The sequence below is a fragment of the Stenella coeruleoalba genome, assembly GCF_951394435.1.
Source record: "Stenella coeruleoalba genome assembly, chromosome: X".
Classification (NCBI taxonomy): Eukaryota; Metazoa; Chordata; class Mammalia; order Artiodactyla; family Delphinidae; genus Stenella; species Stenella coeruleoalba.
This window is the reverse complement of record NC_137152.1, coordinates 100,573,734-100,600,422: the sequence shown is the minus strand read 5'-3', so window position 1 is coordinate 100,600,422 and position 26,689 is coordinate 100,573,734. Positions and strand designations below refer to the sequence as shown.

At 39.2% G+C, this 26,689-nt stretch overlaps 1 protein-coding gene across 1 annotated transcript; it reads right to left on the bottom strand.

Moving 5' to 3' along the window:
• Window positions 1-806: 806 nt before the first annotated feature.
• LOC307180322 (inositol polyphosphate 5-phosphatase OCRL-like) lies at window positions 807-26,207 on the bottom strand. The gene is made up of 7 exons (XM_079910510.1): window positions 26,114-26,207; window positions 25,857-26,018; window positions 24,554-24,655; window positions 23,915-24,029; window positions 22,684-22,800; window positions 22,392-22,579; window positions 807-881 (listed from the first exon to the last, which is right to left on the bottom strand). Coding segments are annotated over exons 1-7 (708 nt in total). The 5' UTR covers window positions 26,116-26,207; the 3' UTR covers window positions 807-859.
• Window positions 26,208-26,689: the final 482 nt, after the last annotated feature.

The following is a 26,689-nucleotide window of genomic DNA, read 5'->3' as shown; positions in this document are numbered from 1 at the left end:
AAATGTCAGTTCCATGTGAACTGAACATTGGCTAATGACTAAAGGATAACCTATGTTAGAGAATGAGTTTGTATTAGGTCAACCATTACTATTTCATTATAATATGCATATTATTATTGAGATATTTTCCTTAAAATTTATACTAAGTACCCCGATGCGAGTCTGCCTACTTCTTTCCTTAATTGTATTCCATCACCTTACTTTCTAGTCCATAACTAGAGCAGTCCTTCCATCTTTCTAATCTGACCTCTGTTGAGTCTGTCTTGCCCCAAAGGCAACACTTCTTTACCAAAACCCAACATCCTTCTTTCAAATTGAAGCCTTCTTTTTTTACCCCCAACTTTAGTTATTTTTAAGTTTTTTTTAGTAATTTTAGATATACAGAAAATTTGTACAGAGAATTCCCATTTACCTCCACTCAGTTTCCCCCAAGGTTACTATCTTATATAACCATGGTACATTTGTCAAAACCAAGAAACCAACATTGGTACATTACTATTAAGTAAACTCCAGATTTAGGTTTCACCAGTTTTTTCCACTAATGTCCTTTTTCTATCCCAGGATCCAATCCAGGAAACCCCATTGCATTCAGCAGGCCTTCCTTTTAATCTGCAATAGACAACCAGGAGCTTGAAGGAAACCCATCTTTTGTGCTTTGTTATAGCAAAGTGATTCTCACTTTTTACAAAACCATAAAGACATCAAACTGGAAAGTCTGCCTAGTAAGAATGTTTGCTGGTTTCAGAGAATATCATCATTCCATTGGTTTTTCCTCCTCACTGCTCCTGAGATCCTGCCTCAGCAACTTTCTTCAACATTTAACGTGGCTTCTTCCATCAAACACTGTTCTCCTTAAAACTTAACAATGTTCACACCCATACCTAGGGGAAATTAGAAACAATGAGTAACCTCCAACAATCGTTTAATAACTCAAACGATGCCCTACCTCTGCAGCCTTCTATTCTCTAAAGAAAACCAGAGTCCTCCCTGGTTCTTCTCATATCCTCTCTTAGTCAAGTTCGTTCATCTCTTTCTAGTATCTCTCTTTCCCCACTATAGGTGCACTCCCCACTTACTGTCCCGCCTATTAATCTTAAAAGAACCCAGCTCACGGACGAGGGCAAAATGTCGGAAGAGTAAGACTCAGAGATCACCTTCCTCCCCACAGATACACCAGAAATACATCTACACGTGGAACAACTCCTACAGAACACCTACTGAATGCTGGCAGAAGACCTCAGACCTCCCAAAAGGCAAGAAACTCCCCACGTAAATGGGCAGGGCAAAAGAAAAACGAATAAACAGAGCCAACAGGATAGGGACGGGACCTGCACCAGTGGGAGGGAGCTGTGAAGGAGGAAAGGTTTCCACACACTAGGAAACCCCATCGCGGGCGGAGACTGCGGGTGGCGGAGAGGGGAAGCTTCGGGGCCGCAGAGGAGAGCGCAGCCACAGAGGTGCGGAGGGCAAAGCGGGGAGATTCCCGCACAGAGGATCAGGGCCGACCGGCACTCACCAGCCCGAGAGGCTTGTCTGCTCACCGCCGGGCTGGGCGGGGCTGCGAGCTGAGGTTCAGGCTTCAGTCGGAGCCCAAGGGAGAGGACTGGGGTTGGCGGCGTGAACACAGCCTGCAGGGGGTTAGTGCACCACAGCTAGCCGGGAGGGAGTCCGGGAAAAAGTCTGGACTTGCCGAAGAGGCAAGAGACTTTTTCTTACCTCTTTGTTTCCTGGTGCGCGAGGAGAGGGGATTAAGAGCGTTGCTTAAAGGAGCTCCAGAGAAAGGCGCGAGCCGCGGCTAAAAGTGCGGACCCCAGAGACGGGCATGAGATGCTAAGGCTGCTGCTGCCGCCACCAAGAAGCCCGTGTGCGAGCACAGCTCGCTCTCCACACCCCCCTTCCGGGGAGCCTGAGCAGCCCGCCACTGCCAGGGTCCCGGGATCCAGGGACAACTTCCCCGGGAGGACGCACGGCACACCACAGGATGGTGCAACGTCACACCGGCCTCTGCCGCTGCAGGCCCGCCCTGCACTCCGTGCCCCTCCCTCCCCCGCCCCTCCCTCTCTCCCTCACTCTGGCCTGAGTGAGCCAGAGCCCCCGAATCAGCGGCTCCTTTACCCCCGTCCTGTCTGAGCAAAGAACAGACGCCCTCCGGCGACCTACAGGCAGAGGCGGGGCCAAATCCAAAGCTGAGCCTCGGGAGCTGTGAGAACAAAGAAGAGAAAGGGAAATCTCTCCCAGCAGCCTCAGGAGCAGCGGATTAAAGCTCCACAATCAACTTGATGTACCTGCATCTGTGGAATACCTGAATAGACAACTAATCATCCCAAATTAAGGAGGTAGACTTTGAGAGCAAGATTTATGATTTTTTCCCCTTTTCCTCTTTTTGTGAGTGTGTATGTGTATGCCTCTGTGTTAGATTTTGTCTGTATAGCTTTGCTTCCACCATTTGTCCTAGGGTTCTATCCGTCCGTTTTTTTTTTTCTTCTAAAAAAATTTTTTTCTTAATAATTATTTTAATAACTTTATCTTATTTTATATTTATTTTATTTTATCTTCTTTCTTTCTTTCCTTCCTTCCCTCCTTCCTTCCTTCCTCCCTCCCTCCTTCCCCCATTCTTTCTTTCTTTTCTTTCTTTCTTCCATCCTTCCTTCCTTGCTTTCTTTATTCCTTCCTTTCTTTCTACTTTTTCTCCCTTTTATTCTGAGTCGTGTGGATGAAAGGCTCTTGGTGCTGCAGCCAGGCGTCAGGGCTGTGCCTCTGAGGTAGGAGAGCCAACTTCAGAACACTGGTCCACAAGAGACCGCCAGCTCCACATAATATCAAACGGCGAAAATCTCCCAGAGATCTCCATCTCAACACCAGCACCCAGCTTCACTCAACGACCAGCAAGCTACAGTGCTGAACACCCTATGCCAAACAACTAGCAAGACAGGAGCACAACCCCACCCATTAGCAGAGAGGCTGCCTAAAAGCATAATAAGTCCACAGACACCCCAAAACACACCACCAGATGTGGACCTGCCCACCAGAAAGACAAGATCCAGCCTCATCCACCAGAACACAGGCACTAGTCCCCTCCACCAGGAAGCCTACACAACCCACTGAACCAACCTTAGCCACTGGGGACAGACACCAAAAACAACGGGAACTACGAACCTGCAGCCTGCAAACAGGAGACCCCAAACACAGTAAGATAAGCAAAATGAGAAGACAGAAAAACACACAGCAGATGAAGGACCAAGGTAAAAACCCACCAGACCTAATAAATGAAGAGAAAATGGGCAGTCTACCTGAAAAAGAATTCAGAATAATGATAGTAAACATGATCCAAAATCTTGGAAATAGAATAGACAAAATGCAAGAAACATTTAACAAGGACCTAGAAGAACTAAAGAGGAAACAGGCAACGATGAACAACACAATAAATGAAATTAAAAATACTCTAGATGGGATCAATAGCAGAATAACTGAGGCAAAAGAACGGACAAGTGACCTGGAAGATAAAATAGTGGAAATAAGTACTGCAGAGCAGAATAAAGAAAAAAGAATGAAAAGAACTGAGGACAGTCTCAGAGACCTCTGGGACAATATTAAACACACCAACATTCAAATTATAGGGCTTCCAGAAGAAGAAGAGAAAAAGAAAGGGACTGAGAAAATATTTGAAGAGATTATAGTTGAAAACTTCCCTAATATGGGAAAGGAAATAGTTAATCAAGTCCAGAAAGCACAGAGAGTCCCATACAGGATAAATCCAAGGAGAAATACGCCAAGACACATATTAATCAAATTGTCAAAAATGAAATACAAAGAAAACATATTAAAAGCAGCAGGGGAAAAACAACAAATAACACACAAGGGAATCCCCATAAGGTTAACAGCTGATCTTTCAGCAGAAACTCTGCAAGCCTGAAGGGACTGGCAGGACATATTTAAAGTGATGAAGGAGAAAAACCTGCAACCAAGATTACTCTACTCAGCAAGGATCTCATTCAGATTTGATGGAGAAATTAAAACCTTTACAGACAAGCAAAAGCTGAGAGAGTTCAGCACCACCAAACCAGCTTTACAACAAATGCTAAAGGAACTTCTCTAGGCAAGAAACACAAGAGAAGGAAAAGACCTACAATAACGAACCCAAAACAATTAAGAAAATGGGAATAGGAACATACATATCGATAATTACCTTAAATGTACATGGACTAAATGCTCCCACCAAAAGACACAGATTGGCTGAATGGATACAAAAACAAGACCCATATACATGCTGACTACAAGAGACCCACTTCAGAGCTAGAGACACAAACAGACTGAAAGTAAGGGGATGGAGAAAGATATTCCATGCAAATAGAAATCAAAAGAAAGCTGGAGTAGCAATTCTCATATCAGACAAAATAGACTTTAAAATAAAGACTATTAGAAGAGGCAAAGAAGGACACTACATAATGATCCAGCGATCGATCCAAGAAGAAGATATAACAATTGTAAATATTTATGCACCCAACATAGGAGCACCTCAATACATAAGGCAAATACTAACAGCCATAAAAGGGGAACTCGACAGTAACACATTCATAGTAGGGGACTTTAACACCCCACTTTCAGCAATGGACAGATCATCCAAAATGAAAATAAATAAGGAAACACAAACTTTAAATGATGCATTAAGCAAGATGGACTTAATTGATATTTACAGGACATTCCATCCCAAAACAACAGAATACACATTTTTCGCAAGTGCTCATGGAACATTCTCCAGGATAGATCATATCTTGGGTCACAAATCAAGCCTTGGTAAATATAAGAAAACTGAAATTGTATCAACTATCTTTCTCGACCACAACGCTATGAGACTAGATATCAATTACAGGAAAAGATCTGTAAAAAATACAAACACATGGAAGCCAAACAATACACTACTTAATAACGAAGTGATCACTGAAGAAATCAAAGAGGAAATAAAAAAATACCTAGAATAAAATGACAATGGAGACACGACGACCCAAAACCTACGGGATGCAGCAAAAGCAGTTCTAAGAGGGAAGTTTATAGCAATACAATCCTACCTTAAGAAACAGGAAACATCTCAAATAAACAATCTAAGCTTGCACCTAAAGCAACTAGAGAAAGAAGAACAAAAAAACTCCAAAGTTAGCAGAAGGAAAGAAATCATAAAAATCAGATCAGAAATAAATGAAAAAGAAATGAAGGAAACGATAGCAAAGATCAATAAAACTAAAAGCTGGTTCTCTGAGAAGATAAACGAAATTGATAAACCATTAGCCAGACTCATCAAGAAAAAAAGGGAGAAGACTCAAATCAATAGAATTAGAAATGAAAAAGGAGAAGTAACAACTGACACTGCAGAAATACAAAAGATCACGAGAGATTACTACAAGCAACTCTATGCCACTAAAATGGACAACCTGGAAGAAATGGACAAATTCTTAGAAATGCACAACCTGCCAACACTGAATCAGGAAGAAATAGAAAATATGAACAGACCAGTCACAAGCAGTGAAATTGAGACTGTGATTAAAAGTCTTCCAACAAACAAAAGCCCAGGACCAGATGGCTTCACAGGCGAATTCTATCAAACATTTAGAGAAGAGCTAACACCTCTCCTTCTCAAACTCTTCCAAAATATAGCAGAGGGAGGAACACTCCCAAACTCGTTCTACGAGGCCACCATCACCCTGATACCAAAACCAGACAAGTATGTCACAGAGATAGAAAACTACAGGCCAATATCACTGATGAACATAGATGTAAAAATCCTCAACAAAATACTAGCAAGCAAAATCCAACAGCACATTAAAAGGATCATACACCATGATCAAGTGGGGTTTATTCCAGGAATGCAAGGATTCTTCAATATATGCAAATCAATCAACGTGATACACCATATTAACAAATTGAAGGAGAAAAACCATATGATCATCTCAATAGATGCAGAGAAAGCTTTCGAGAAAATTCAACACCCATTTATGATAAAAACCCTGCAGAAAGTAGGCATAGAGGGAACTTTCCTCAACATAACAAAGGCCATATATGACAAACCCACAGCCAACATCGTCCTCAATGGTGAAAAACTGAAAGCATTTCCACTAAGATCAGGAACAAGACAAGGTTGCCCACTCTCACCACTCTTATTCAACATAGTTTTGGAAGTTTTAGCCACAGCAATCAGAGAAGAAAAGGAAATAAAAGGAATCCAAATCAGAAAAGAAGAAGTAAAGCTGTCACTGTTTGCAGATGACATGATACTATACATAGAGAATCCTAAAGATGCTACCAGAAAACTATTAGAGCTAATCAATGGATTTGGTAAAGTTGCAGGATACAAAATTAATGCACAGAAATCTCTGGCATTCCTATACACTAATGATGAAAAATCTGAAAGCGAAATCAAGAAAACACTCCCATTTACCATTGCAACAAAAAGAATAAAATACCTAGGAATAAACCTACGTAAGGAGACAAAAGACCTGTATGCAGAAAAGTATGACACTGATGAAAGAAATTAAAGATGATACAAATAGATGGAGAGTATACCATGTTCTTGCATTTGAAGCATCAACATTGTGAAAATGACTCTACTACCCAAAGCAATCTACAGATTCAATGCAATCCCTATCAAATTACCACTGGCATTTTCCACAGAACTAGGACAAAAAATTTCACAATTTGTATGGAAACACAAAAGACCCCGAATAGCCAAAGCAATCTTGAGAACGAAAAACGGAGCTGGAGGAATCAGGCTCCATGACTTCAAACTATACTACAAAGCTACAGTAATCAAGACAGTATGGTACTGGCACAAAAACAGAAAGATAGATCAATGGAACAGGATAGAAAGCCCAGAGGTAAACCCACGCACATATGGTCACCTTATCTTTGATAAAGGAGGCAGGAATGTACAGTGGAGAAAGGACAGCCTCTTCAATAAGTGGTGCTAGGAAAACTGGACAGGTACATGTAAAAGTATGAGATTAGATCACTTCCTAACACCATACACAAAAATAAGCTCAAAATGGATTAAAGACCTAAATGTAAGGCCAGAAACTATCAAACTCTTAAGAGGAAAACATAGGCAGAACACTCTATGACATAAATCACAGCAGGATCCTTTTTGACCCACCTCCCAGAGAAATGGAAATAAAAACAAAAATACAATGGGACATAATGAAACTTCAAAGCTTTTACACAGCAAAGGAAATCATAAACAAGACCAAAAGACAACCCTCAGAATGGGAGAAAATATTTGCAAATGAAGCAACTGACAAAGGATTAATCTCCAAAATTTATAAGCAGCTCATGCAGCTCAAGAACAAAAAACCAAACAACCCAATCCAAAAATGGGCAGAAGACCTAAATAGGCATTTCTCCAAAGAAGATATACAGACTGCCAACAAACACATAAAAGAATGCTCAACATCATTAACCATTAGAGAAATGCAAATCAAAACTACAATGAGATATCATCTCACACCAGTCAGAATGGCCATCATCAAAAAATCTAGAAACAGTAAATGCTGGAGAGAGTGTGGAGAAAAGGGAACACTCTTGCACTGCTGGTGAGAATATGAATTAGTACAGCCACTATGGAGAACAGTTATACCCTGAGAAAACCATAATTCAAAAAGAGTCATGTACCAAAATGTTCATTGCAGCTCTATTTACAATAGCCCAGAGATGGAAACAACCTAAGTGTCCATCATCGGATGAATGGATAAAGAAGATGTGGCACAAATATACAATGGAATATTACTCAGCCATAAAAAGAAACGAAATTGAGCTATTTGTAATGAGGTGGATGGACCTAGAGTCTGTCATACAGAGTGAAGTAAGTCAGAAAGAGAAAGACCAATACCGTATGCCAACACATATATATGGAATTTAAGGAAAAAAATGTCATAAAGAACCTAGGGGTAAGACAGGAATAAAGACACAGACCTACTAGAGAATGGACGTGAGGATATGGGGAGGGGGAAGGGTAAGCTGTGACAAAGCGAGAGAGTGGCATGGACATATATACACTACCAAACATAAAATAGATAGCTAGTGGGAAGCAGCCGCATAGCACAGGGAGATCAGCTTGGTGCTCTGTGACCACCTAGAGGGGTGGGATAGGGAGGGTGGGAGGGAGGGAGACACAAGAGGGAAGAGATATGGGAATATATGTATATGTATAACTGATTCACTTTGTTATAAAGCAGAAACTAACACACCATTGTATAGCAATTATAGTCCAATAAAGATGTAAAAAAAAAAAAGAACCCAGCTCACAAATGGAAGAAATTAGTGTTTCTTGGGGTAGGTATGGGGTGTTAATGAAAACACATGATGCTATATGGAAGTGGAGCTGAATGAAGCAGGATTTTATGACGTTCCTCTGTGTGCTGCTATGGATAAAAATCATCCCACAACTGTTTCAAGTCACATAATCCAGGAAAGTTCTGGAGCAAGGAAATTATTGAATGTCAACTGTAGGGAAGTACTGAAGTATTTGGCCAAAATCTCTCAGCTATGGCCTCACTCTTTTAAAGGCCAAATGTCAACCTCAATATCACTTCTCCCATCCTGGAACACGTGCAGAATGGAATCTTGTATGTTACCATCGTTTATAATCAGTCTCCAAATGTCAGAGAAAATGAACAAAGAATATCACCTGCATTTATTTTTAATAGCTAAACATTTATTTTCAAATATAGGTAAGCATTCTAGATGTCAGTTGGAGTGAAAAATTTCCCTATATGCTTTATATGTTGAAATCTCTCAGTCATTTGAAGTAGAAATGCATATTTATCATGGCAGGAGTAAAATGCTATGATACTTATTGATGATTATGAAAACTTTCAATTTTATGTACCAAAATAATTATTAGGAACTTACAGTTAAATAGGGAAATATATGAAGTCAACACAATTATTAAGAAAAATGAAGTGACCAAATAACTTTAAAAGCATCATCTTCTTTGAGCCAATAATTTTTTAATTAAGTATAAGACAAAAATAAAAATTAGATACCATATTCTAACCTTTGTAGAGTTGTCTTTTGTATTAGCATTCATAACAGTAAGCAAAATAGCCTTTAAGGACTATATTTGATTTTTAATTATTTAATTATAATGAATGTTTTAAGAAGAAGCCTTATTTGAAAATCCTTCATGGTGTATGAAGCTGTAATAAAAGCTAAATGTCAACTTTTCCATCTCAAAATTTTATAACGAAGAAAATTTTCAAAACCATGCACAACACCCATGATAAATCGTGTTCTATCCAAATGTAGTGATAAAGATTGTAGTGACTATAAAGAGAAGAAGGTATTAGAGACAAGTGAGATAGCCAAAGATTGGTTCTCACTAAGCAAACTTCAAAACAACAGACTTTACAGGTATGCTTTCAACTTCCTCATAATTTTAGGTCTATGGAGTTCAAAAATCTAAACAAAACTTGTTGAAATGATACTTATAGACTGCCAACGATTTTCAGTAGTTGAAATGGAAGGATTTTGAGATGTGCCCAAGCTATAAATCCCAGGTACAAAGTTTATGCTAGAAATTAAGTTACTGGAAAACGTTTTTTTCTGAATTATATTGTACTGTGCACAAAATGATTAGTGATACCATTAGATGTGCTATTTTTTAAGTTTTGTGCATCATACACTTGGACATGCAGAAACATCCAGAAAAATATTTTTAATCAGACAGCACAATGGATTAATGCTTTTGTTTTACTTGCTTACAGAATCAGCTATTTCTATGTTAAAAGAAAAAAGAAACTACCCCAAAGCTTAGTGGCTTAATAATATAACAATCATTTATTTAGCTCACAATTTTTTGGGTTGGCAGTTCAGTCTGTACTCAGCTGGGCAGTTCTGGTCTCAGCTGAGCTTCTTCATGTGTCTATGAGCAGCTGTGGGTCAACTAGGTAAATCTACCTCTGGGGGTTGATTGGATATATACATGCAATGAATACTAAGATATAGGTGGAAATTCATAGATGATTTTAATACCTTGAGTCAATTACATCACTCCATTGTCACATTTCTAGATCCAAAAATTAAAGGGAAATTTTCTCAAATGATTTAAAGAAACAGCAAGGGCTGGTTTCCATTCCTGCTAAGATGTATACACTCCATTCTGTCTCTGTCACTGAATGCAGCTATAAAACCTGGACAGAATGCATGGAGCAGCTATTTAAGAACTCCGTACAGTAAGTGCTACCACACATCTTGGAAAATAAGAATTCAAAGTACCACAAAATCGGCACCCTTAAGCAATCCTGTGATGGCAGGGGAAACAGCACTGACAGTAGCAGTAGCAGGGACCCATGGAAGCCTAACACTCTCAGAGAGGGGAACCTTCCTCTTCAGGAAGATGTAGTACCAAAAGGGTGAGGCAAACTACCATTGCTTTTTTTCTCTTTACTCCAGATATGGACACGGTCACAAGAGGTACATGGCAGAACAGGGTAACGAAAGTCCCAGCTTTCTGGCCAGAGGACCAAATAGGGGAGCCCTAGGAACCAGAAAGGACCAGGGAGTTGGTGGAGAGGGAGGGACTCAGGAAAATGACACTAGAAAGTGGTTTATGGACTCCTTATAGAACTATACACCAAAAATAAAGTAATTTTACTGTATGTTAAATTGAGAAATAGAAGAAAACTAAGATAAACACTATTTAAAATAAAAATTAATCAAAAGATGTTGCTAAGACCAATGTCAAAGAATCTACTGCATATGTTTTCCTCTAGGAGTTTTATGTTTTCAGGTCTTATAATCAAGTCAATCCATTTTGAGTTGATTTTTGTGTATGATTTTTGTGAGATAGTGGTCTAGTTTCATTCTTTTGCATGTGGCTGTCCAGTTTTCCCAATACCATTTATTGAAGAGACTATCCTTTCTCTGTTGTATGTTCTTTGCTCCTCTGCCATAAATTAATTGTCCATATATATGCAGGTTTATTTCTGGGTTCTCAATTCTGTTTCTTTCATCTATGTGTCTATTTTTCTGCCAATACCATGCTGCAGCCACTATGGAAAACAGTATAAAGAGATTCCTCAAAAAATTAAGTATAGAACTACCATATGATCCAGCTATTCCACTTCTGGGAGTTTACCCAAAGAGTACAAAAACACTAATTTGAAAAGATATATGCACCCCTATGTTCACTGCAGCATTACAGTAGCCAAGGTATGGAAACAAACTAAATGCCCATTGACAGATGAATGGATAAAGAAGATGTGGTTGGTATAGAAACATACACACACACACACACACACACACACACACACACACACACACACACACAATGGAATACTACTCAGGCATTTAAAAAAGGTGAAATCTTGCCATTTGTAACAACATAGTTGGGCCTTGAGGTTACTATGCTAAGTGAACTAAGTCATAGGGAGAAAGACAAATACTATACAATTTCACTCAGATGTGGAACAAAACCAAAACAAAGTAAGTCAACAAACCAAACCAAACACAAACAAACACATAGATACAGAGAACAGAGTAGTGATTACCAGAGCGGAAGGGGGTTGCAGGAGGGTGAAATGGGTAAAGGGGATAAACTGTGTGGTGATGCATGGAAACTAAACTCTTGGTGGTGAGCACACTGTAGGGTATACAGAAGTTGAAATGTAATATTATACACATGAAACATATGTTACAAACCAATAACAATAAATAAATAAAATTAATTAAAAGGAAAAAAACACCAAGGGCATACAAAATATCAGAAACAAAAACACAAATGAGGGCAGCAATCTTAAAATGGCATCTAAAAAATCTTAAGAAAGCAAAACTTCCAGTTTCCAGTCCAGCATGAAAGAAGCTTGTAAGTCTCCACTAGGAGGGAAAATAGTTCTTTTCCCATATTTGATACTATACAATTGGGCAAAGAATTGGGGAGTTCATGAGGAGGCTATAAAACATCTGAAGATCTCGCTGAGGACATCTGTGAGTTGTTTTGCCAATACTCATTCTTTCATTCATTTATTCTCTCACTTAACAAGTATTAGCTGAGCACCTATTATGTGCCAGGCGTTATGTAAGTTGCTGAGTTTATGACAAAGTTCAAGACACAGTTTCTGACCTAAAGGATCTCAGAGATTACTAACAATACAGGTCCAGTTTCCAGTCCAACATGTAAGGAACTTAGAAGTCACCTCTCCAACCTAACAAGTAAAAGGCTGAACAAACTGAAAACTCAGCAACTCTTCTTAGGTCCGTGACCGAAATGATGTCACAGGGCAGACTGCTGCTCACCAAATGGGAGAGACTAACGGGTGAATGCAGGAGAATCACAACTTAACCTGAGCAGAAACTTCTGTGGGAACCAGTGCTGGGCAGGGAAACCTAAACTGTAATTGATGAATTGCTGGAAGCTCGGTGTGGCCAAGTCTGAGAGTTTAAAACTCCAGGGGGTTAGATTGTTTATTTCAGATTTTTCTTGTTTCTTGAGGTGACATTGAATTGCTATAAACTTCCCTGTTAGAACTGCTTCTGCTGCATCCCATAGGTTTTGGGTCATTGTGTTTTCATTGTCATTTGTTTCTATGTATTTTTTTATTTCCTCTTTGATTTCTTCAGTGATCTCTTGGTTATTTAGCAGTGCACTGTTTAGCCTCCATGCATTTGTGTTTTTTACGGGGTTTTTTTCCTGTAATTGATTTCTAATCTTAGAGTGCTGTTGTCGGAAAAGATGCTTGATATGATTTCAATTTTCTTAAAATTTCCAAGGCTTGATCTGTGAACCAAGATGTGCTCTATCCTCGAGAATGTTCCATGTGCACTTGAGAAGAATGTGTATTCTGCTGCTTTCAGGTGGGATGTCCTATAAATATCAATAAAATCTATCTGGTCTATAGTGTCATTTAAGCTTGTGTTTCCCTATTTATTTTCTGTCTGGATGATCTGTCCATTGGTGAAAGTGGGGTGTTAAAGTCCCCCACTATTATTGTGTTACTGTCGATTTCCCCTTTTATGGCTGTTAGCATTTGCCTTACGTATTGTGGTGCTCCCATGTTGGGTGCATAGATATTTATAATTGTTATATCTTCTTCTTGGATTGATCCCTTGATCATTATGTAGTGTCATTCCTTATCTCTTTTTTTTAACATCTTTATTGGAGTATAATTGCTTTACAATGGTGTGTTAGTTTCTGCTTTATAACAAAGTGAATCAGCTATACATATACATATATCCCCATATCTCTTCCCTCTTGCATCTCCCTTCCTCCCACCCTCCCTATCTCACCCCTCTAGGTGGTCACAAAGCACCAAGCTGAGCTGATCTCCCTGTGCTATGCGGCTGCTTCCCACTAGCTATCTATTTTACATTTGGTAGTGTATATATGTCCATGCCACTCTCTCACTTCATCCCAGCTTACCCTTCCCCCTCCCCGTGTCCTCAAGTCCATTCTCTAAGTCTGCGTCTTCCTTATCTCTTGTAACAGTCTTTATTTTAAAGTCTATTTTATCTGATATGAGTATTGCTACTCCAGCTTTCTTTTGATTTCCATTTGCGTGGAATATCTTTTTCCATCCCCTTACTTTCAGTCTGTGTGTGTCCCTAGATCTGAAGTGGGTCTCTTGTAGATAGCATATATACAGGTCTTGTTTTTTTGTTTTTGTTTTGTTTTGTTTTGTGCGGTACACGGGCCTCTCACTGTTGTGGCCTCTCCTGTTGCGGAACACAGGCTCCGGACACGCAGGCTCAGCGGCCATGGCTCACGGGCTCAGCCGCTCCGTAGCATGTGGGATCTTCCCGGACCAGGGCACAAACCCGTGTCCCCTGCATCGGCAGCCGGACTCTCAACCACTGCGCCACCAGGGAAGCCCCAGGTCTTGTTTTTATATCCATTCAGCCAGTCTGTGTCTTTTGGTTGGAGCATTTAATCCATTTACATTCAAGGTAATTATCGATATGTATGTTCCTATTACCACTTTCTTAATGGTTTTGGGTTTGTTTTTGTGAGTCTTTTTCTTCTCTTGTGTTTCCCACCGAGAGAAGTTCCTTTAGCATTTGTTGTAAATCTGGTTTGGTGGTGCTGAATTCTCTTAGCTTTTGCTTGTCTGTAAAGCTTTTGATTTCACCTTTGACTCTGAATGAGTGCTGGGTAGAGTAATCTTGGTTGTAGGTTTTTCCCTTTCATCACTTTAAGTATATCCTGCCACTCCCTTCTGGCCTGCAGAGTTTCTGCTGAAAAATCAGCTGATAACCCTTGTGTGTTATTTGTTGGGGGATTCACTTGTATGTTATTTGTTGCTTTTCCCTTGCTGCTTTTAATATTTTTTCTTTTAATTTAATTTTTGTTAGTTTGATTAATATGTGTCTTTGTGTGTTTCTCTTAGGGTTTATCCTGGATGGGACTCTCTGTGCTTCTTGGACCTGGGTGGCTAGTTCCTTTCTCATGATAGGGAAGTTTTCCACCGTAATCTCTTCAAAAATTTTCTCAGACCCTTTCTCTTTCTCTTCTTCTTCTGGGACCCCTATAATTTGAATGTTGGTGTGTTTAAAGTTGTCCCAGAGGTCTCTGAGACTGTCCTCAATTATTTTCATTCTTTTTTCTTTATTCTGCTCCTCAGCAGTTATTTCCACAATTCTATCTTCTAGCTCACTTATTTGTTCTTCTGCCTCAGTTATTCTGCTATTGATTCCTTCTAGTGTATTTTTCATTTCAGTTCTTGTGTTGTTCTTCACTGTTTGTTCTTTAGTTCTTCTAGGTGTTAGTTAAACATTTCTTGTATTTTCTCGATCCATGCCTCCATTCTATTTCTGAGATTTTGGATCATCTTTACCATCACTACTCTAAATTCTTTTTCAGGTAGGTTGCCTATTTCCTCTTCATTTATTTGGTCTTGTAGGGTTTTACTTTGCTCCTTCATCTGTAACATATTTTTTGTCATCCTTAAAACTGCAGGAGGACCCAGCCATCAGGAGTCCCCCAGACTTTTGTGAGTTTTACCTCCTGGATCTCTACCAGGTTCTCATAGTGAATGTCAGAGAACAATCCCCTCCTGCTTCCAGCAAGGGGAGGGGAAAAGGAAATACGCTGGAGCATTCTTTTCTCCTTAACAAGCTCTGCCCTCAGGAGAAACTATTTAATAACTAAAGCCTAACTTGCTGGGGTTCTATCAGAGCCTAACTGACCTGGGGAAGGGAAATAAATACAGCCAACTCTAGCCTTCCTCCTGGGAAAAGGGAAATACCCAACTCCAGTCCACTCAAGCCATCTTGTCCCACCTAGGGGGGAGAAAAAAAACCTGAGAAGCACATGTGAAGTTCACAGTCCAGAGGGACAGGTCTCCCTTAAAGTCTGAGATCTGTCAACCCCCCAAAAAATGTACAACCTAAAAGGTGAGAATTATGTTTTATTTGGAGGAATTTCTGAGGACTTAAACCCAGAAGACAGCCTCTTAGATAGCTCTGAGGGACTGCTCTGAAGAGGTAAGGGAGGAGCCAGGATATATAGGAGGTTTTGCAAAAAAAAACCAGGTAGTTGGAACATCAAAAGATTGCTGTTAATTACAGAAAACCAGACATCTCAAGTTAATGAATTTAGCACTTTTCTAAGTATAGAAAAATGTAGGAGTCTGGGCTCATTGAAATCATTCCTTTGATACGCACCTTAAGGGCCAGTACCCTGCTTTTCTCTATCCTGAATCCCCTCAGGGGGCACAGTTGAGGGTGGCTGCAGTGGCTGAAGGCTTGATGGCATCTTTTGTTTACTGATATTGCAGGCAACATTCTTCCACAGATCTAATACAGGACTATAGAGTCCGTCCCCTTCCCCCACACCCTATCACCACACCACTAAAGGCCTATTTACAGCCGTTCCTTTTACACAGTACATCATACCTGCCTATCAAGAAAAAATTACAAGACACTAAAGGGCAAAAAAACAGTTTGAAAAGATAGCGCAAGAATCATAATCAAACTCAGACATGGCAGGGATGTAGGAATGATCAGGCCAGGAATTTAAAACAATGATTAATGGATAAAGTAGACAGCATGCAAGAACATGCAAGAACAGCATGCAAGAACAGATGGACAATGTAAACAAAGAATCAAAAAGAAATGCTAGAGATCAAAAACACTAACAAAAATGAAGAATGCTTTTGATGGGTTTATTAGTAGACTAGAAATGGCTGAGAAAAGAATCTCTAAGCTTGAGGATATCTCAATAGAAACCTCCAAAACTGAAAAGCAAGCAGATAAAAGATTGAACCTATGGCTTCCCTGGTGGCGCAGTGGTTGAGAGTCCGCCTGCCAATGCAGGGGACACGGGTTCGTGCCCCAGTCCGGGAGGATCCCACATGCTGCCGAGTGGCTGGGCCCGTGAGCCATGGCTGCTGAGCCTGCGCGTCCAGAGCCTATGCTCCGCAATGGGAGAGGCCACAACAGTGAGAGGCCCGCGTACCGCAAAAAAAAAAAAAAAAAAGATTGAACCTAACCCCCAATATCCAAGAACTGTGGAATAACTACAAAGGATGTGATATTTGCATAATGGGCATACTGGAAGGAGAAGAAAGAGAGGAAGGAACAGAAGAAATATTTGAAACAATAATTACTGAGAATTTCCCCAAATTCGTATCAGACACCAAACCACAGACCCAGGAAGCTTAGAGAACATCAAACAGGATAAATGCCAAAAAAACTACACCTAAGCATATTATTTTCAAGTTACAGAAAATTAAAGATAAAGAAAAAACTCCTGAAAGAAATCAAAGGGAAAAAAAACACCTTACCTATAAAGGAGCAAAGATAAGATTTATATCCAACTTCTCAGAAACCCTGCAAGCAAGAAGAGAGTGAGTATATATAAAGTGTTGAGTGAAAAAAAAAACCCACCAATCTAGAATTCTGTACTCTGCAACAGAATCCTTCAAAAATGAAAGAGCAATAGAGACTTTCTCAAAAAAAAAAAATTGAGGGAATTTGTTCCCAGTACACTTGCCTTGCAAGAAATGTTAAAAGAATTTTTTTAAAGAAAAGGAAAATTATAGAGATCAGAAACACAGATCTATATAAAGAAAGGAAGAGCATCAGAGAAGGAATAATTGAAGGTAAAATTAAAACTTTAATTTTTATTATTCTTAATTGATCTAACATAAAATAGTTTGTCCAAAATAATAATAGCAACACTGTATTCAACTATTATGCCTGTGTGTGTGTGTGTGCGCGTGTACAGGCACACCTCGGACATATTGCAATTCAGTTCCAGACCACAGTAAAGCATATATTGCAATAAAACTACACACAAATAAAGCTACACACAAAGTCACACAAATTTTTTATTTTCCTGGTGCATAAAAAGTTATGTTTACACTATAGTGCAGTCTATTAAGTGTGTAATAGCATTATGTCTAAAAAACAATGTATATACCTTAATTTAAAAATATTTCATTACTAAAAAATGCTAATCATCATCTGAGTCTTCAGCAACTCATTATAGTAACATCAAAGAGTGCTGATCACAGATCATCATAACAAATATAATAATAATGAAAAAACTTGAAATATTTCAAGAATTACCAAAATGTGACACAGAGACACAAAACAAACAAATTGCTGTTGAGAAAATGGTGCCATAGACTTGCTCGATGAAGAGTTGCCACAAACCTTCAATTTGTAAAGTACATAATATCTATGAAGTGCAATGAAGTGAGGGGCAATAAAATGAGATATGTATACGCTTATGTATAAGTGAAATAAATGACAGCAATAATACAGAAGACAGGAGGGATGTATTAGGATTATCTTGTTATTATAAGGTACTTGTACTACCTGTGAAGCAGTATAGTCTTATTTTAAAGTGAACTTGGATTCGTCATAAATGTATATTGCAAACTCTAGGGCAACCACTAAAAAAAGTTAAAAAAAAAGTATAACTGATATGCTTAGAAAGGAGAGAAAATGGAATTATATAAAATGTTCCGTTAAAACCACAAAAGGCCAAAAAAGAGAAGAAGACAAAAATAGGAACAAAGAACAAGGATAACAAGTAAAAAACAGTAACAAATATGGTGGATATTAATCCAACTATATCAATAATCACTTTGAATATCAAGAGTCTAAATGCAACAATTAAAAGACAGAGATAGTGTGGATTGAAAAAACAAGACCCAACTATATGTTGTCTACAAGAAGCCCACTTTAAATATAAAGACACATATAAATTAAAAGTAAATGGATGGAGAAAGATATACCATGCTAACACTAATCAAAAGAAAGTAGGAGTAGTTATATTAATTTCAGACAGAGCAGACTTCAGACCAAGGAAGGTTATCAGCAATAAAGAAGGGCATTACATAATGATAAAGGGGTTGATTCTCCAAAAAGACATAACAGTCCTTAATGTGTATGTGTTCAAAATCAGAGCATCAAACCAGTGAGGCAAAAACAGATAGAACTGCACAGAGAAATAGATGAACCCATTATCATAGTTGGAGACATCAACACCCCTGTATCAGAAATAGATCCAGCAGGCAAAAATTCAGTAAGGCCAAAGTTGAACTCAACAACACCATCAACCAGCTAGATATAATGGACATCTATAGACTACTTCATCAAACAACAGCAGAATACACATTATTTTCAAGCTCACATGGAACATTCACCAAGATAGACCACATTCTGGGCCAAAAACCACACCTTAACAAATTTAAAAGAATAGAAATCATACAATGCATGCTTTCAGACTACAATGGAATTAAGCTAGAAATCAATAACAACAACAACAAAAGGTAGATGGAAAATTCCGAAATACAACCCATTTCCAAATAACACATGGGTCAAAGAAGAAATCTCAATAGAAATTTGAAAATATTTTGAACTAAATTAAAATGAAAACCTAACTTGTCAAAATTTGTAAAGTACAGTAAAAGCAGTGCTTAGAGGGAAAATTACAGCATTGAATGCATATATTAGAAAATAAAAAAGATGTAAAATCAATGATCTAAGCTTCCACTTTAGCATACTAGAAAAAGAAAAGCAAATTAAATCCAAAGTTAGCAGAAGGGAAAAAATAATAAGAATTAGAGCAGAGGGACTTCCCTGGTGGTGCAGTGGTTAAGAATCCACCTGCCAATGCAGGGGACACGGGTTCGAGCCCTGGTCTGGGAAGATCCCACGTGCCTTGAAGCAACTAAGCCCGTGTGCCACAACTACTGAGCCTGCTCTCTAGAGCCCATGAGCCACAACTACTGAGCTTGCATGCCACAACTACTGAAGCTTGTGCGCCTAGAGCCTGTACTCCTCAAGAGAAGACACCGCACACCGCAATGAAGAGTAGCCCCCACTCGCCACAACTAGAGAAAGCCCACATGCAGCAACGAAGACCCAACACAGCCAAAAATTAATTAATTAATTTCAAAAAATAATTAGAGCAGAAATCAATGAAAATGAAAACAGGAAATCAACAGAGAAAATCACTGAAACCAAAAGCTGGTTCCTTGAAAAGATCAATGAAAGTGATAAGCCTTTAGCCAGGCTAATTAAAAAAAAAGAGAGAGGATGCAAATTACTAATATCTGGAATGAAAGAAAGAACTATAGATCTAATAGTCATTAAAAACGTAACACAGGAAGGCATACCACCACCAACTTTATGCCAAGAAATGTGATAACCTAGATGAAGTGAACCAATTCCTTGAAAGATACAATCTACCAAAACTCACGTTAAGAAGAAATAGACAATCTGTTGTGGGAATGTAAATTGATACAGCCACTATGGAGAACAGTATGGAGGTTCCCTAAAAAAAGTAAAAATAGAACTACCATATGACCCAGCAATCCCACTACTGGTCATATACCCTGAGAAAACCATAATTCAAGAAGAGTCATGGGGCTTACCTGGTGGCACAGTGGTTGAGAATATGCCTGCTAATACAGGGGACACGGGTTCGAGCCCTGGTCTGGGAGGATCCCACATGCCGCGGAGCAACTGGGCCCGTGAGCCACAACTACTGAGCCTGCGCGTCTGGAGCCTGTGCTCCACAACAAGAGAGGCCGCGATAGTGAGAGGCCTGTGCACCGTGATGAAGAGTGGACCCTGCTTGCCACAACTAGAGAAAGCCCTCGCACAGAAACGAAGACCCAACACAGCAAAATAAATTAACTAATTAATAAACTCCTACCCCCAACATCTTCTTAAAAAAAAAAAAAGAGTCATGTACCACAATGTTCATTGCAGCTCTATTTACAATAGCCAGGACATGGAAGCAACCTAAGTGTCCATCAACAGATGAATGGATAAAGAAGATGTGGCACATATATACAATGGAATATTACTCAGCCATAAAAATAAACAAAACTGAGTTATTTGTAGTGAGGTGCATGGACCTCATACAGAGTGAAGTAAGTCAGAAAGAGAAAAACAAATACCATGTGCTAACACATATATATGGAATCTAAAAAAAAAAAAAAAAGAAAGGTTCTGAAGAACCTAGGGATAGGACAGGAATAAATATGCAGACGTAGAGCAAGCAAGAATTACAATCCTGCAAACTCTGGAACAAAAACCACATTCACAGAAAGATAGACAAGGCGAAAAGGCAGAGGGCTATGTACCAGATGAAGGAACAAGATAAAACCCCAGAAAAACAACTAAATGAAGTGGAGATAGGCAACCTTCCAGAAAAAGAATTCAGAATAATGATAGTGAAGATGATCCAGGACCTCGGAAAAAGAATGGAGGCAAAGATCGAGAACATGCAAGAAATGTTTAACAAAGACCTAGAAGAATAAAAGAACAAACAAACAGAGATGAACAATTCAATAACTGAAATGAAAAATACACTAGAAGGAATCAATAGCAGAATAACTGAGGCAGAAGAATGGATTACTGATGTCAAGGTCTGGTTTTACCACTGTGAAACAGAATTCTATATGATCCTAATTGTTGAGACAATATGGAAAGAGGCCAACATCACTACCTTTCCCTACTCTTTCCTCAATTACCCCACTCTCTACTGATCCTAATACCCCCAAATTATCTTTTGTTTTCCTACTAATTCACATCTCAAACCACTATTCCAAATCTCATCACCCTCTCAGAATTTCAATTACTAGTATTAATTTCCTTACAACTAACCATTTACTACTAACAATCCATTCCTCAACTGATTTTTGTTTCTATCCTTATTAAGTCCCATTCTTCACTAACCTTTCACATTATCCATTGGTGTCTTTAAATCTCCACAGCCCCTTTTCTTAATGATTCACAGCCAGTAAAAAGAATAATGTAGATCTCTATTTACTGACTTGGAAAGAGATTCACAATAAATAGGATAATACAGTCCTATATAATGAGTATGTGTGTGTTTGTGTGCGCATAGAGAAAAGTCTATAACAGCACTATTCAGAAGAGATAGGGACTTCCCTGGTGGGGCAGTGGTTAAGAATCTGCCTGCCAATGGAAGGGACTCGGGTTCGATCCCTGGTCCAGGAAGATCCCACATGCTGCAGAGCAACTAAGCCCGTGTATCACAACTACTGAGCCTGCGCTCTACAGCCTGTGAGCCACAACTACTGAGGCTCGCACGCCTAGAGCCCGTGCTCCGCAACAAGAGAAGCCACCACAATGAGAAGCCCATGCGCCGCAACAAGCCACCACAATGAGAAGCCCATGCGCCACAACGAAGAGTAGCCCCCGCTCGTCGCAACGAGAGAAAGCCCGTGCACAGCAACGAAGACCCAACTCAGCCAAAAATAAATTAAAAAAACAAAACAAAACAAAAAAACCCCAATGCCTTCTTTAAAAAAAAAACAAATCCCATTTAACTCAATATATGCAAACTTTTGTTATTTCAACATGTAATCAATACTTAAAAAGTTGAGATATTTTACATTTTTTCCCTACTAAATTCAGTGTATATGCTCACAGCACATCTCAGTTTGGACTAGCTACTTTCAAGTGCCCAACAGCCACCTATGGCTACTGGCTGTCATAACGGACAGCACAGATCTGGAAGGATACACACTGAATTGTCCACAGTGTTTTTCTTCGGAAGGAGGGACTGGCCGGGGAGAGCAGAGGTAAGAAATGAGGGATTTTTTACTTTTACCTTTTATTACATTCACAATGAACATTTCTATTTTATAATAAAAAATAATAAAAACTGATGTCAATTGACAGACCCCCCTCTACCATTACTCTAGATGCCCACTAAGAGAACTAACCTTTCCTCTGATAGCAAATCTAATTCCTCTGACTAAAATCTAATTCATCTGCTATTCCTCAAACCCGCCCCCTTCTTCGTGACCCCAATCCCTAAACAATAATCTCTTCACTCTTCACATTTCTATAGCTTCTCACCACGTTTAGTCTCTTCTCACCACCACTATTCAAAGGCTAAGGAAGACTTAACCACTCACTCATGTTTCATGATGTTCAGCTGTGGGAGGGTCTGATTTGGGACCACAAAACTCATTCGTGCGCAGATGTCCTTATAATCCTGATTCCTTCTCTCAAAGTCCTCCACGTGGGCAGCCAAGTGGGAATCGACAACGCAAAAGGTAGTGTTGTGAAATACAAATCTCACAGCTACCCCACCTTTGTTTCCCTGTTAGCAAGAGTAATGATCCACAGTTAGTACAAAGATGCAACTAGCACCTGAACTTCACATGGACATAAATCATAATTGAGCTCATTTCCGAAGTAACTCACCATCTTCCCCATGATTCCAGTCCCAACTGTTTCTGTAGCAACATCACGGATATATCGCCACTGATCCTTTCTGGCAAATATCAGGAGCATCATCCCAACGAGGCGGACCAGTTGAACCTATGAGTCGCAGGGAATTAGAAGAGGTTCATGTTAATACCACTCTTTGCCACATATCGAATTCCCACAACTAATTTTCCACCAAGAAGATATAACCATGCCCTAATCTGAATCCAAATCCTCTAATTTCCCAGTGGGCCTCATAAAGAGAAAACAAAACTTCTCTGGGAAAGCTTTAATCTGGCTCTGACCAGTAGGAGTTAAAAGTCTTTGGAGACAACGAGTACACTCAGCTCTAGATTCATTATTTTAATCACTTTTTAGCCTACCGTGAGTAGGCAGCATAAAAAATTCGAATAATAATGACAAAGCCTCTATCCCAGCTTGTTCCTTTTGCCTCTTCTTCCTAGTTTCTTATTTACAATTTCCTAAGAAATTAAAATGTATAAAATAACACTCCTTTTTACTTTTAAGTCTGTGAACTAGAAATATGTCTGAAATGTGTATTAGTCTATACGAGAGGAATAACATCTTCAGGAGTCTTATCACCTATATCAGCTGCTAGAAGATGCAGATGAAAATTACTTAGACAAATGACTCCTTTTAAAGGGCTTGGTATGGTAGCCTCATAATTAAAATAACTCTTCTGGTAGCCTCTACCACGTGCCTTCTAGAGACCAACAAATTGGGCCACCTTGCTAAAGTCAACTCTATTCTTGACTTACAACCAAGTTTCGAGCTCACTGAAATTCCACAACACTCCTGTTCTTGCTCCAATTCCAAAGCTTGCCCTATGCACCCACATGCTTCAAACTGCTTTTCTGTAAAGCATCCAGTTCTGACCATGTCAGCAAACAATTTCACTCTTAAACTCTCATTGCAAAAATCACTTATCTTATGTGTCATCATTTGAGTTAATTACTGCTATGAGGACAATAAAATTCTTCTTTTCTCCTAAAAACTACCTAAGCAATGAAACTATAAGATCGGGAAACTTAGGGAATTCTTTTTCTAGGAAATAGGAATAAAAAGGATTAGTCTGCCCTATTCCAGTATTACACATGGGGAAGAATTCAATTAAACCACTCTTTTGGAACAAGCTATAGATAACAGAGTAACTTCTAGTGAGTTCTACTTAGTTGTATACTAAAAAAGATAATTCAATGCGGCTTACTTTCTTATACTTGGCTTTGGAATGCAAACCCCTCTCCACAGCCAAGGACCACTCTTGTTCCTTCACAGATTCAAAGTAGAAAAAGGCTTCTGTGCTCAAGTCCAGCTCTTGGAATCTGAGAAAACAAGAGGATGTCGGATCTACACACATCCCATAATTATCTCTGACTACCTCCTGTCCCATTTTCTGAGACATTAGATGAAACAGTGCGGAAAAGATAAATTTTAGAGAACTGCTCTATTGACTCAGGTGATCAGTAAGGACAAGTAGTTTTCTTTTCAAAAGACTCCCCGCCACAGGTATATGCACAGGCTATGCAAAACACAAACAAAAAAATCTCCATAAGGGATAACCGTAGAGCTTTGCTTATATATCCTAGAAATAGTCACTGTTAGAATTAACCTCAAATCTCAGTTTCTATGAAGTATATAGTTTTCTATGGGTTTTGAGAGGATTAGATGCTTCCTTACACCAATTCAGGTATCTGTTCCTTTATGATCTCACAAATTTGACCCACAAGTTAACTCTCACATATAGTCTACAGTAGGTTTTTACAAATGGTGGGGGGAAAAAAAGCAAAATGTCACATAAACTAACACCAAACATACAGCCAAAATGAACTTCCAGACGCCATTTTACCCAATGCAGTAGATATCGGGAGGATTCGGATCACAGTTCAGCCAAGGTTCTAGCCCACTGTCTGGAGACTGGCCATTCACGTTCCATGTTCCAACAAAGAACCTAATACATGATTCCAAAACATAATTTAAAAACAAAGGTCAAGTGTGGATGGTCACAATAAGCAACATAATTTCTCAAACTGTTTTGCCACACACACACACAAAACCCTCTTGCCTGTAGAAGACAAAGGCAGTGGGCTTATTCTCTCCAAAGTTTACATCAGGTAAACCTACAGAAAGGAACCAAGTCTCTATTTAAAAAACACAAGTTTAATTGCTCTACCACATTTCCTTCCTATTACATTCCATCCAAACTCATATCTGAAGGGAGAGCTTGTGGATGGGAAAGAGGTATCTTCATGCTATAAGGATGTCTAACATGGATAACTATTCCATAAGGAGTTGTAGTTAAATCCAAAAACTCACTTCCCGAAGGATTACAAGGACATCTGTGTAGGAAATTCTGTTGAGACAGATATAGTATTAAGGGGGAAAGCAGAAGGGAAAACTCATGACTGTTTTAACTGTTTACATACAAATATAAGCATCACGGGAAATCTGAAGATCTGGAGGTTTCAGCATAGGGATATAGTCATGACTGAATTAGAATAAATGAGGCATAATGGGATAGCAGATGGGACTGGAATCTTGGACTAAAAGGGTACATGCTGTTCGAAAATAACAAAGAAAAGCGTTGCTGCTTTGAACATCGGGATACACGACACACACCACACGTAGTGAGTCCAGAAAAGAGGATATCACCAAGATGAAATGAAAAATATAATAGAGGAAAGAATCGAAGATAGACCTCCCAATCAAGATGCTTGGGTGAAACTTCCTTCAGTTAACTTCCCAAAGTAGGTAAATTAAAGTCTAGTGGTAATGGCGGACTTAATTTTCCAATATTGGCAAGAAGAAATTCAGCAGGTCAGATAGATAAACACACTTGCTTATGGAATGTACTAGGAGACAATTCTCTAGTACTTGTGAGCTTGACTTGGTTCTCTAAGAGTGGATAGAAAGGTTAGTAGAGGTGGTATCATTAGTAATTAGAAAATCCAAGGGAAATTGTAGCACTGGCATTATTTTGGATATGTATGTTATTGACCAGCATAAAGACAGGGGCTTGAATCAGCTCACCATTCTCTTCTTTATGCTTTTATTCTGAATTAAGCTAATTAAACTAATACCTTAAATACCCAAAGACCATTTTTTCCTATATGTACTAACGTTTAGCCTCAGTAAGTAGAAGAGAGACTAACCTGAAAGTCTGAATGTTGACATATTCTTTCTCTCGCTTTGCCAGGATGTGTTTGATGAGACCCTCCCGCTGCCCAGACTGGGTGTTTGGTACAAAGAGCTTCCACATGGTATTGGTCACCTTGGGCTGTTCCTTGTTAGAAGCTTCCTTTTCACGTGGAAGCCTAGCAAATAAATGAGGAATTCAAAAGTGAAATTGCCTTAAACAATTCCCATGTGTGTCTCACACGTGGGAAATCTGTTTCAACATAGGACTTACATTCTATTCACTGAAGACGGTGGGGGTGGCGGTTCCCGATCAACCCCTGTAGGCTGATTCTGCAAATTTATTCTCTTGTCCAAATTCAAAGATGAAAAATTATCCTCAAATCCAAGAAGCCCTGAAGGACACAGAACCCAGAGTGGAAGGGGGGAAAAGATAACATCCAACTTATCCAGGATTGATAGGACTTTGCTTTGATCAGCGGTTTTGGTTTGATCACTATTTGCTCAGTGGCATTACCAAACAGAAAGGTATAAAAGTAGTGATAACGTAGATTGGGGGAAGAAGCACATCTGTCCCTGAAGCACTGACATATTAACTAGAATGACAGTAAGTTACGTTAACTTGGAACGTGAATAATAAGAGCTAGTCTTTATAGAAGACTTTTAGCACAATGCCTGGTTGATAGTAAGGAGCTATATCATTATCTCACTTAATTGTCAGAAAGACCTCATGAGGTAGGTGCTATTAAAAATCTTCCTATGTTACAGAAAAAGAAACAGAAGCTCAGAGTTGTCAAAGTAATTGGACCAAGGTCATATAACTAGTAAGTCAGAGAACGGGGATTCAAAC